The sequence below is a fragment of the Aulonocara sp. 'chitande type north' Nkhata Bay genome, linkage group LG18, assembly GCF_057382095.1.
Source record: "Aulonocara sp. 'chitande type north' Nkhata Bay isolate Kocher_YH1m ecotype deep benthic linkage group LG18, A_spYH_male_GT1.1, whole genome shotgun sequence".
NCBI classification, from domain to species: Eukaryota; Metazoa; Chordata; class Actinopteri; order Cichliformes; family Cichlidae; genus Aulonocara; species Aulonocara sp. 'chitande type north' Nkhata Bay.
This window is the reverse complement of record NC_141361.1, coordinates 16,735,958-16,749,187: the sequence shown is the minus strand read 5'-3', so window position 1 is coordinate 16,749,187 and position 13,230 is coordinate 16,735,958. Positions and strand designations below refer to the sequence as shown.

General features: G+C 38.2%; 1 protein-coding gene across 1 annotated transcript in view; it reads right to left on the bottom strand.

Moving 5' to 3' along the window:
- Positions 1-4: 4 nt before the first annotated feature.
- The window catches only part of pth1r (parathyroid hormone 1 receptor), a 43,705-nt gene continuing 30,479 nt past the window's right edge, over positions 5-13,230 (bottom strand). The window contains exons 5-13 of the mRNA XM_086271003.1: positions 12,002-12,096; positions 10,085-10,268; positions 6,091-6,244; positions 5,630-5,690; positions 4,721-4,787; positions 4,477-4,571; positions 3,290-3,431; positions 2,912-2,953; positions 5-2,832 (exon numbers count right to left, since the gene is read on the bottom strand). Of these exons, the coding sequence (XP_086127129.1) occupies positions 2,470-2,832; positions 2,912-2,953; positions 3,290-3,431; positions 4,477-4,571; positions 4,721-4,787; positions 5,630-5,690; positions 6,091-6,244; positions 10,085-10,268; positions 12,002-12,096 (1,203 nt within the window). The 3' untranslated portion in view covers positions 5-2,469. The remainder of the gene's footprint in view (positions 2,833-2,911; positions 2,954-3,289; positions 3,432-4,476; positions 4,572-4,720; positions 4,788-5,629; positions 5,691-6,090; positions 6,245-10,084; positions 10,269-12,001; positions 12,097-13,230) is intronic.

Genomic DNA, 13,230 nt, shown 5'->3' with positions numbered 1-13,230 from the left:
GATACATTATTACATTATTGATGTTTGTGTCTTATTAGGATATGAAAAGACAGTAGAATTATAGATTTATTATCTTATTCACAATTCACTGATGAACAATAGAGATCAGAAAGCATCCTCCAATCTCATCTGAAGTTTACACTGGTATCTACAACATGCCTACATCACAAAGGAGTGAAGAGAGAATGACTGAATGATGTGTCACTGCCCGCATTACAGTATCTAAAGCATGAAGACTATAAAGTCAAGTCCACTGAGTACACTTCGGCACAAGATAAATAAATGACAATGGAATACACATTATACTTCCATGAGAGGTATTTGAAACAATGAAATACAACCTTAGCTCTACGGTTATTGGCCCTATTGTACACTTGATTCCAAAACACAATCTTTTTACATAATACAATCAGAACAAAACACCATATTAAAGGGTATTAAAGTGGTCAAAGAGAATTTTCCAAGTGTTCTTGATTTACAAAAAAAAAAAAAAAAAAAGATCTTCATGCTCTGACATTGCCCGACCTCTGAGTGAAAAACTGGATTATACAACAGTAACATGGTATACTCTTTGATGGTCTGCAAATTAGGCTAACTTTCAGTTGTCACAAGCCTGGGAGAAATGCATTAAATTACCCATTATAAAGGATACAAATGGATGATAGATATTTAAATCTTCTGTGGCAGCAAGGTACGGTAACATGACTTTATAAAGGTTTCCCTCAGTCTGTCTTTTTCTATTTTCATCACTGCGGCATGCAGCCACCTGTAATTACTATTGTAGTCAATCCAGTCAAGCTTACGTCATAATTATAGCAGAATGAAAATGTTCCTTTTGACTGTCAAAAGCAGCTAGGAGCTCTATGGCAAACGGGAATTTGTTATATGACACTGAAATTGTAAGTTCAATCATTCTTGGTTTTGGTCTTTTATATATAATAGCAAAATATTTTTTTAAAGACAAGAAAAAAATAAAATATTACTGCAAAATTAAGACAATCTGGTCACTGTAAACGTGATGGTGGAGGATAATACAAATAAAATCTTCAGTATAACCTCTTCTCTGGCAGCTTATCATGTCTTTTCTCTTTGGTATAATAGATCATGTGAGCTACCCTGCCAATCATGCAGGCTAAGTATAGTAAATTACAAAGATATTCAACTGTTCTGTTTTGGCCTATGTACATAACCAAATATTGCCAACATCCCATAAACCAATACATGAAAAAAACAAAAACATCAAAACAGCTTTATAACATATAACATATCCATACATAGGAACACTTTAAGCTCACAATTAGAATGTATCTCTGATTTTTGTAAACATCGTGACTCGTATATACATCATAGAAGCAGCACAACACTGGACTGACTACCTGTAAAAAATACTGTGTAGTAGTAACTTCAGTTTTTTTTCTCTAGAGCATCACAAATATCACTCCTAGAATCCCACGGGGAATTTAAGACTCTTTGTTTCCTCCTTAAATTAATATTCCTCTGGAATATTAATAAGACTGTTGCCTCCATCCTGTGCCTTCTAATAGGGCTTCATCTTTTGACAACTTTGAGAATATATCCAGTATATACAGTTTTCCTTTGAGTTACATGACGTTACTCAGAGAAAAGGGTTGTCTGCAAAGACATTCTTACTTTGGTGTTTTTAGTTTGGCCGTGTGAGTATTAACATTTTATATGGACAAAAAACTAAAAACTAGTACATTCATTTTAACCATTCAAAATCTGTGGAGTCAGAGGACTGAATACTGGGTGGGGGGAGCGGTGTGTGAACGGAAGAGAAACACAAAATAATCTTTTATGACACACATGGATCCTCTGGAGCAAAAAGCTGACTATGCTAAAACACCACTTGAACAGTATAAAAATAGGTGTGCAACAACAGAGGACTTCAATTACCTGAGTAACTTCCCTTTTACGCTGAAGTGGATTTAATCCAATGCAGAACAAATGAGATTCCACACCAGGAAACATGAACACGTCTCAACAAGTAGGATTAATAGTTTTAAAGTCACACGTAATCTTCATTCAAAACTTCCTGATTAAATTGCCAACATTTTTGCCTCTGAGAGCGCTCAGTACCCACCTGGCTTTACTTTGGTGATTAAGGGTATTCTTGGCCATTGTAGTAACTACAAAACCCCAGTTTTTACTTATGCACAAAAAAAAATGACCACAAGATGATTGCTTCCAGAGGAAACATAAATGAAGGATAACAACAGTTATGGCAGTGAATAAGAAGTAAAGAACGGCAGTCCTCTTCTCAACATTTTACACATTCAGTGTGGCAGGCGGTTGGTGAAAGAGTTATTTGCTGCAACAACGACAGTCATCACCCATCAAATAAGCCCGCAAAAGCGATACGGCCTTTCTGCCTCGAGCCTCATCGCTTGGCAATGTTCCGGCTCAATTCACAGGAGAAAAAAACTGGCAGTGTCGACAGCGTCCTGCAGGTCACATGACTGTCTCCCTCTCCTCCTCAACCACGGGCGAGGGTTTTTCGTCCTCACAAGGCCGAGTATGCGCAGAATGCTCTTCGGCTGGAATGTGGAGCTCCTGTCCCGATGACGGTATAGAGTTCTCTGACACGGAGCCATTTTTCACATACCCAGGGAGGTTCCTGTGCCCATTCACAGGCGCCGGTCCCAGCCTCGTGGTGAGGTGGAGGCCCAGCGGTCCTCTGGCAGTGACATTGGTAACACTGGTGTGTGATACCATAGGTCCATAGCTGTAAGTGTTACTGCCGCTTCGAGCTTTTCTTTTGAAGTCCAGGGCTAGAGTTCTCCTGCTCCAGGACTTTTTTATCTCAGCTTGCACCTTAGAAGAGAAAATACTTTTTTTTATGCATAAAAGCAGAAGTAAAAATGTGTAAAAGGCAACATTTCTGAGTTCTTACCTCTCCATTACAAAAGCAGTATATAATTGCCACTAGGAATCCCTGCAATATAGAAAACAGTGATTTTTACTCCCATTATCCGTGAGTGAAATATCTTTGCAATGCACTTTAATTTAACATTTTAGCTGTAAAATTTGGCATTTTGTTTGATATTTTCAGTCATCAGCTACTCCTGTTGTTCTTTTAATCTTGATTAGGATCTAACCATAACTCAAGAACTAAACAATAAGCAACAACTGGACATTCACTAACTGGTTTTTGGTGATAAGGTTAACCCTTAGGACATTTAAAATCCTGAAAAATCACGCCTATTAGATTTTTTGAGCACATCATTATTTATATCAGAATAAAATGAAATTTTCATCACAGGATTTTTACCTGGAAGGAGTTTGAGAGCATCTCGTAATGCATTTGGATCAACCATGGAATCCCATGCACCTCTGTATATGGCATGGCAATGAATATGATGTAGTGGACGCCAAACAGAGGCATCAGCACCAGCGTGGACTTCAACAGTTTTCTGTAACATTCAAAATCGTAACACAATACTTTATAAACATCTCATTTTGATAGATCAACAATAAAGATGAGTTGGTGGATTGAAGGTTAAAGTCATTTGTTAGCAAAAAATAAATAAATACACAAATCAAGCTTAATTTCCAGCTTTTTACATGCAAGGGTTTGATGATTTTTTTGATGATATTTGAAATCATTTGAAATTGAATGCTGAACAGTGCAGAACAGTTGGAATGCAATTTGAAGATGACCTTGTAGTCTGTGTTGAGAATTTCCCACGTTTAATCTCCCTGTGTTTGTGTGGGTTTTCTCCCACATTTGTAAGACTTAGGCTATGTGGGGAAATTCACTGCAGATAAAAGTGTGTCGTTTAGGGTTAGGTGTGTTTGTACGTGCACTGTGATGGACTAGAAACCTGTCGAGTATGTTCCCAGGATTTATTTTACTTTGACAGTTGGGATAGACTGTCACCCCGAGAAGCATAAGTGATTACAAAAATGCATTATATGGACAAAGGTGCGTACAGGAGCTGCTCTCCCATGAAGTTCTGGGCGCACAATTTTTGTGTTGATGTTAATGCCAGAGGAGGTTGCGAGCTCTGCAGTTACAGAGTCAGCAGAGCTGTGGTGACTTTTACGCACTAAACCCCTCAGCGCTTAGCAACCCTGCTCTGTAACTTTACTGTGGTTGCTGTGGTTCCTCAGCTCTTCCACTTTGCAGTAATATCACTTGCAGTTAATCGCAAATATCTAGGAGGAAAGAAATGTCACAAACTGACTTGTTGCAATGGTGACATACTATTACAGTACCGACCCATTAATTCACAAATGCCTGTAAAGGCAGACTGCATGGCTAGATGCAGTCTAGCCATGATTTTACAAAGAGATGTGGCCCAAGACTTTTGTCCATATCGTGTGCATCTCATGATGTAGCTAAATGTTACCTTTGCTGGTTGCAGCATTAAATTTCAAATGAATCGTAACATGACTCAGAAAAGAAAATATTGAAAAAAAGAAATAATAATTTTGCACTTCGCTAGTACGCAGCACCTGTACTGTTGTCTGGTGTCACACCTTCTAGCATTTGTTTCTCGCAGTTTAGTTGCCAGGACTCGGACGATGTTCAGAAATAGCAGAAAATTAATCTGAAGAGGAAATAGAAACATAATGTTAGAATTAGATGTAATTGGAATCACTGAAAGGTGTCTTATCCATCAGCTGTGATGCCACAGGTGCAGCGAAACACTGTCATTTCGCACACGGTAGGGGAAAGTTGAAATCAGCACGTACTCACCACTACAGCAACCACGATGGGCATTTGATATATCCATTTAAAATTGCCTGCGCTTAGGTTCCAACACCTGTGATAGACAAATAATAACAAGGCATCAATAAACAAGTGATATGACAACCTTCTTTGTGGGGGGGGGGGGTATTGTTTTCTGCCATCATGTCGGATATACAGAAAGGGCACAAACACAACATCAGGTCATGTTTTATGGCTCTCAAAGAACTTTTAATTCCAAATAAAAAGAGCAGATTTTGTTATTTCAAAGCCTTGCAAATCTTAAAGTTCACTTGACCCCAGATGTCATTTCAAAGATTTATAGACAATGCACAATGACAGCATTTGATTTAGGTTAAGTATGGTATTAACCATAGGCCGGTTTTACTGCTAGATTTTAAGCCATATGGATATTATTATGTTTACTCAGTTTCCCAAATATATTGCAAAGGTACATATTGTGGTTATCATCATGTATGGTAGGTTTTTTTGCTAAAAAAAAAAACAAAACAATAAAACAACCCAGACAGGAGGCAGAAATGTTCTGCTGCTCTCTCACCGACAGAGAAGAGAATTATGTGGTTTAGTTCCACTCTACAGCTGCTGGATACAAGCTTAGTCGCGAGCTCCCAGCTGCAGAAACTTCATATTTTACTGTGGTACAGGACCAATGTGGACACTGCAGATAATGGTAGTTGGAGGTGGTTGAAGTTCTGCCCGTCTGGTTTGGGAGTTTTGGCAGTTTTGACCCAGGTGAAGTTGCCCATTTGTAAATCGAATTTGAATACATGATTTTTGGCCACTTTAAGCTTTATTGGACACACTAATACCAAATATGTGCGGTTAATTCATACACAACTGTACACACACACTTAATGGGAAAGTAGTGAAACTAAATTGCTTCTATGGATCACTTACTCTGTGTCTGCAAACATGGCTCTCACAGTTGCCCAAATGGTTACAAACACAGCTGGTACACCTGCAAAATAAAATAAAAAATGTCTAACTTGGTATCATAAAAAATTTATCAAAAAGACAAAAAATAATTTGCTCATGTGAGAAGAATCCGGGTAGCACAGCATCCACATTGTATGCGCTGTGCTTATGACATTTATACGCACAGTGTGTACAATGCAGGAACTGTAAAGCCCATATTCAAAATCTTTTTCTTTTTTTTTTCTCCAGATGAGTCATTCTCCATTGTCCTTTCTTATTCATGAGAATTTCATCAGCAGATATGGAAGTACCTCAAAGTGTTCCAACTTATTTGCATGCTAATTACACCATCAAAAATTTAATTCCTTTGATAAGAGCTGCGTTGCAGGTCAATGGATCTACTGAACATGCAAGTACAATGTAAATTAAGCAAGCAAACTCACCCCATCCAATCACAGTAAATCCCCACAGGCACTTTCTATTGGAGAAGAAGGTCATAAAAATGAGACTGTGGAGGTAGAGACCCTCCACGAGAATCCAGTAGTAATTAGTTGCCAGGAAGTACATAAACAAGGTCACGACCACCTTACAGGTAATCTATAGAGAGAAGAAGAAAAGAAGCAACAGATTTAAAGTTTAAACACATACCTTATAACTCTAACATACACCTATGGTACTCTGATTTCAGCTACAGGTGATAAACTAGAAGGGCACTTTCAATAGGTTTTTATGATGACACTGACATGGATTGTGGGCCTCTACAGTTTTCTCATGTCAGCGCTGGTTTCCTATGTGCCACAGAGCTGAATATCAAATACTGCTTGGTTTAAAGGCCACTGGAAGGTTTGGGTCCAAAATACATTTCACGCCTGCTGATACATTATGGACCATTCACGCCTCTCAAGTTGTCTGGGTACGGTTTTACTCGCTATCCCCCAGGGTCAGGACTAAGCATGGAGAGGAAGAATTTGGTTTTTATGCATCACACAGCTGAGCAGAAAAACACTTTGCACATGTATTTCACGAGACAGCTGAATATGAGCAGGGGAAACTGATCTAACATTGCAAACAAAGTCCTGCACACTGTCAAAATTGCATTGAGAAATGAATATATTTTTGCAATACTGTGCATCAGCGCTGAAATGAGCTCCCAAAAAATCCAGATAAGATGAAAAAAACTCAGCAGGACTGCTCCACTGAAGGCTTAGATATTTCTGTTTGCTACAACCTTGTAATAAATAAAATTAATTCACACATTAAGTGCTTTACCCATTTTTTTAAAATATATTTTATTTTTTTATAGTCTCCCATTTAATAATGCTCTAATTTATCTGTGTCTGCAGCTGCAACTTTTGTCTTCATGCATTTTTATGTCATGCACGTTTGACTGACCTCTTGTTGAAAGGTGCAAAACAATATGGCTTATGTTACTCATGTTCAGATTATTCACCACAGGCATGATTATTTTTCAGGCAGGATTCACTCCTGCTGCTTTTCGCCACACCGCTAATTGTTGAGCAACTTTAGAGGCACGAACGAGGTTAAAATCTTGTTAGCTGACCTCCAGCTAGTATAAACATGAATGATATATTGGCAATTTACAACTCTGATAGTGTCAGAAAAATGAAGACTCTCTCACCTGGCATTTCATTAGGTATACCTGTTCAACTGCTTATTATTGCAAATCAGTCAATCACATGACTGCAACTCAATGCATTTAGGCATGGAGATATAGTAAAGATGACCTGCTGAAGGTCAAACTGAGCATCAGAATGGGGAAGAAAGGTGATTTAAGCGACTTTGAATGTGGCATGGTTTTTGGTGGCAGACAGGCTGGTCTGAGTCGTTCAGAAACTGTTGATCTACTGGGGTTTTCCGACAAAACCATCCCTCGGGCCATCCCACATTTTGCTCATGGATCACTGTGTGAGTTTAGGCTCATTACTGTATATGTTGGTTTTTTAGCCAGACTCTTTTTCTGATAAAAAATAACATGTCTTTTTTTTTTTTTTACGGGTGGGGGGGATGAGAAAATTTCTGAAAAAACAAACAAACTGGGGCGAGTAGTTACAGAGATATGACTCCTTCCCAGACATAACCCATAATAGGGTGCTAACAATCCATTGTACGCATTTGAGCATTAATGGATTGCTGTTAAATTTTGTTGGTCCCCAGAGGGCGTGGATCAATTTCCTCCCACCACCAGCAAGTATACGTTTTCACTTATTAAGAAAGCTTCAGGTCTCAAGCGTCGTGGCCATCTGCCTTTCCCATTATAGGGTTGAGATTCTTGATTACAAAATTTAGCAATTATTAGATTATTAGATGGGTATCAGTGGAATTACAGACAAAAAGAGGTTAGCGTCTACCACGACTGGCTTTGGTAATCTTTTGATTTTTTTTTTTTTTTATCTAGTACCTTCATAAGTTTCCATGTGATCAGTAATTGTCTATTTATTTATTTGTTTGATTATTTTGATCATTTCTAAATATTTAAATAAAATTGAATTGAATAGAACTGAGTTTGTTTATTTTTAACAGGGACAGTGTACATTAATAAACATTGCTGTAATTGTACTAGAGTTAGCAACAGGTTAATATTCATCACCTGCAAACTAACAGCATTTCTGTTAACCTCTGCTGTGTTATGTTTGTACTGTAAATGAACCAAAACATCATCATGCTAGCGAGTTAAGACCAGATGATAAGTCTGGTAAATATGCTGCATGTTAAATATGCAGATTAAAAGCATGCAGACAGCACATACAGAGTCCACTGTGGAGTTTTTTCACAGCATCTGCGCTTCATAGTTACGGTGTTATATGGTCGACCAATGGATTATTATTGCAGCTTTCTGAAATGCGTCTGTTTTATTAAAACATTCAATTAAATAATAATTTAATTAAATGTTTGACTTCTTTTTATCTATATATATTTCTACCACAAATAAAGAGAATGGATGTAGTTCACTGGCTTAACTCAGTTCTTACGCAATGTCTAATTATCAGTCCCAAGCGCACTAATTCACAAATGTTGTTCCTGTGTTATTCGCAGCCTCTTATTTTCTGTGTCCATCCCAGTGTCTTAATCCATTATCTGTATTTGTGTGGAACAAAGCTTTTGAACCCACTGTTTCAAAGTTCTGAGTGAAAATGTTTTATTTCATGCACAGAATAAAGTTTTGAAACTAAGTGCGTTATCACCATGCAACATACGGGAAGCACATTTTATATGTGAATGATCGGTGTCTCTCATGCCAATTGTATTAATCTTTAAAAGCAATGTGACATAAATGTATCAATAGACTACCAACAAAATTAACCGCAAACACTAAAGTTGGGACTCAAAGCACAGAGTACTGCACACAACTCAAAGGACGAGCGAGTGTTGTGTCTACAATTAACTTGCACTTAGCAAAGAACCAATTTTAAACAGTATCATTAAACCCATAATTTCTTTCCATTTCTTTAGCTGAATATACAAACAAAAAGTACGCACATAACACAGTCTGACAGGTATTTTTGAACCAACAGGTGATTCCCAAAGCTGAAAACTTGACATATTTCAACTGGTTTGCAGTGTGTCAAAAATTCTGCAGCAATATCTTCACAGAGAACAGAACAAGCATCCAAATAGGAATTTTGGAATCTCTTTAAGAAGCCTCGGGGACTATTCATGAAGACTACTTAAAGTTTGAGTAAGAGAGCTCAGACTGAGTTGAGCTTCCATACATCCTTATTAATAAAGTGCAATAAGTTGCTGCACCTAATTCCAATTTTGCTATAAAGAAGAAGGCTTTGCATTATATACACATATTCAGCCTGTGATTTCTGCAGGAGCGTCAGACCTTTTGTGATCGGACTGGTCTGTGGTTCAGACCTTACATTTTCTTTTTCTTAATTAAGAAAATAAGTGGTTAAAAAAGGTTATTTGCTCCATACATAAAATGATGAATTATGCCAGAGTACACACACCTAAGTTCCCTCATTGTGTCACACACAATATTTCACTTACTAAGCAGTTTGAATACAGTATAAGTCACTTTGCAGAGATACAGAGGATGAAAGATATCCCTAAATATATAGTGTAAATTGTTTGTGTATTAAAGCATCCGTGAAAAGTACACAGTCTTTACAAATTTTTTCAGACTTGACTCTGTTCAGGAAAGCCAAGTCCTGGCCTAGTAAAACCTTGGCACGGTGACAAGCAGTACAGTTTATTTGCTGCAGTACTGGAAAAGCAACTGAGACTCCTGCAAAACTTACCTAACACTTCCCATGCGGAAACACAACTCTTCACACCAAGCAACACTAATCAAATTATGTGTACACGTAAAGCAAACAAATCCTGACATTATATTTTTTTGTGAGTACTGCACGTTCACTGACTACGACAACAACTTTATCTGCTGCTTCTGTTTCTATTTGGTTTACTTACAAAATGCGTTTTGTCGGTTTGTGAGGCTTCAGAAATAGACTTGATGTCTTCCACACTGACTCCTTCCATGTCTAATGTCGATCCGGAGTAGAGAACAACGTCTTTTACAAAAATGCTTATAGCTCTTAGCATGTAGGACACAAAGAGGTGCATGTGGATGTAGTTCCTGGTACAGTGTAACCGTCTAAAAAAGAGAGAGAGAAAAAAAAGAGTGGTATGGTCAAATATCAGATATGTGAGAAATTTTTCCTATTTTTCTTTTTTTTAGACAGTTGGTACACCTCAATGTTAAGTTTGTGCTCGACTTTTCACACGCACACAAACAATACGCATCTTAATTAGAGCCAGCTGAATTCCACGCTGACTACAACACATTCTCAAGAATTAGGAGCTTGAAACACACAAATATTAAATCGTTACACTCAAAGTGAGCAGTAAAAACGAAATTGCAAGCATGTGTTGAAAGGGATCCAAATTTGCTTCCACGAAAGCACAAGTTTATCAGTCAAAAATTCTTCATTCTTAACATTTGTAGAAATGTTAACATTTGCAACTGTGAAGTGATTCTGGCACTGTGCTCCAAAGGGAGCTGCAGGATCAATAGCCATAAAGGCTACATTATTGCAGTCAAGACAAAACGTCAATGCTAAAATTTCTTGAATATTTACTAGTGCAAAAAAAAAAGACATGACAGTTTAAAGTCTAAATTTGTCAACATTTACTTGATGCTGACATTAGATCAGTGTAATTTCTACCCACTGTTTCTTTCTCTAAAGACTCTTTAATGAGCTGAATTCTTTGACGAGCAACCCTCAGAGAGCTATTGATTGAGAAAAACTAATCTAGCGTACATTTCCCCAGTGAAAAATTCTGAACACAAGTGGTAATGCAAAATATCCCCTCTTCTCTCTCCCTGGAAAACATTTATGAACTCTCCTGTCTAAAAGCTGATGTGTTAAAGAGGAGACATGGCTGGAGTGCTCTGAGCACAGAGCCAGAATGTCAGATGGGCCCCTGGGACAACTTATTAAACTCATTTTGCCCGTAGATTTCCTGGTGCCAGTTGGGAGCATTCCTAAAAACCTTCTGACTGCCTGCCTGTACAGTAAGTCACGCCGGTTGGAGCATTGGTAAACAGTTCCTTCCCATTGATTAGTGATAGTCCCTGTGCTCAACTAAATAAGCAAATAATAACAAATCTGCCCTGTGTTAATCAAAATGATTAAAAAAAACAGACATTTTCAGACTGAATTCAACCTTGTTTTAAGGTTTTTTCCTTTTTCATTTAAGAAAGTAGCCCTAAGGTAAGGCTGATACCTCTTATGTTTGTACAGTAGGAGGAGAGCTTTTCAAACACAGCACTTTGCTCTGAATTCACATCCCTTCACTCCCTTGTTTAGATGTTTACATGTGGGAAAAGGTGGATGTTGATTAGGAAATGTAATCTTTGTAAGCTGGGAGGAATAATAAAAAATAAAAACTCAGCATACACACTTTGGTTGTGTGTCAGCGAAATCTGAAATCAGCATGAAAATAACAAAGAACCTAAATGTCAGGCAATGAGGCATGCATTACAGCACGCCTGAAGGCAGGCTCCTCCTCAAAGGCAGTCATATCATAGTCTGTTAAAAGTCAAAGTAAAAGTCAAAGGTAATGCTTGATATAGAGTGTGTGCTCCGTGCCGTCGCTGTGACACAACACATATATTGCGATGCACGATTATCCGGTGGAGTCGGGGTGGGGGTGATGGGGGATTCACAGCATGCCATCATGCTGTGAATCATTTGGACTCCCTGTTTTGATCCCTTCTCCAATTGCTCTAACCTTAATTTCTGACCTGATCAAATGCCCTCTCTTTTGGGAACATTTGTAGTTGAAAGTACTGATTGAAAAAGTCCAGCAGCAGCATCGACTCACCGAAAATATCCCAAAATGACCACAGCCACCATGAGCGACCCCAAAGAGACCGAGTACCCAACCGTGTAAATGAGATACAGACGGTGAAAGACGTCCTGTTGGAAAAGGATAATTTGTTAGAATATCAACAGACACATTATCCCCTCCTAATTGCATTGTTTGATCCGCTGTATGTTTTAGTCAGACATGCTAATCCTGTTTGTTGGGAAAATTTATTTAAGGATGTCTCCAAATAACCTGGTTTGTCACTGGAAAGCATCAGTACACTGGGCAGTAGTTTAATCCTCCAGCAGAAGAAGCCTGGCTGCACGTCACCAAGTTAATAAGTGCCAGGACCTCCTTGTGATGTAAGTTGATACTACACTGCTGTTATCATTTAGCATCAGGATCTTGTGCCAGAAAAAAATGTGCGTCTGCAGTATTGCTGTTTGCTTTAGTTCATGCACACATATTGATCATTATCTACTGCAACTGCTCCTCTGTTGGAACATCGATCTGAACATTCGACGTCATACAGATGACAGCGGTATCGTATCGTTTCAGGCCAGAAAAGGGTGACGATCAAAGCATGACAGCTTTCACGGCTTTCTCACAGCCTTTGAATGTTTTCATTTATCAATATTTTTAACAAGTTTTCCATCCTTCTTACAAGAGCTATTTACTGCCAGCACTGACATCTAACACCCCGAGCGATGGTAGAGGAACTCTGCACAGGCACCTGCGATCAAGGTCACATCTAGCTGTCAGTCACACTGGGTTGTAGTAGTTCTTCTTCTTTTAACTGTTTCCACACGATGCTTTGCAGTGTAATGGTGCTGTTGGTGCTCATGGTATTACAGATTATGCAACACATAATCCTCTTTATTAAAGTTAAAGATTTCCATTTTGTAAGACGTGTACGCCCGCTTAAAATGTGCAACTGTGTCAGGATACACAGCAAAGAAACACTATCAGCTGACAGGTCTGCTATGAAACAATGAAACAAATACAACAACTATAAAGACCTCATTATGATAATTAATTATAACGTCAGGTAAATGACAACAAAGCTCTAACATTAAAACATTAGCTGAGCTAAATATACAACACACTCCACCCTGGGCCTAAGTATGTCAATTTTTATGGTTTGGCCTTAGAGAAGAAAAATAATAATTCTACAGCATAAAATGGTCATAAGAAATTACCTTTCACTGCAATAGCCTCAAATCAATGAAATAGATTGCACTACA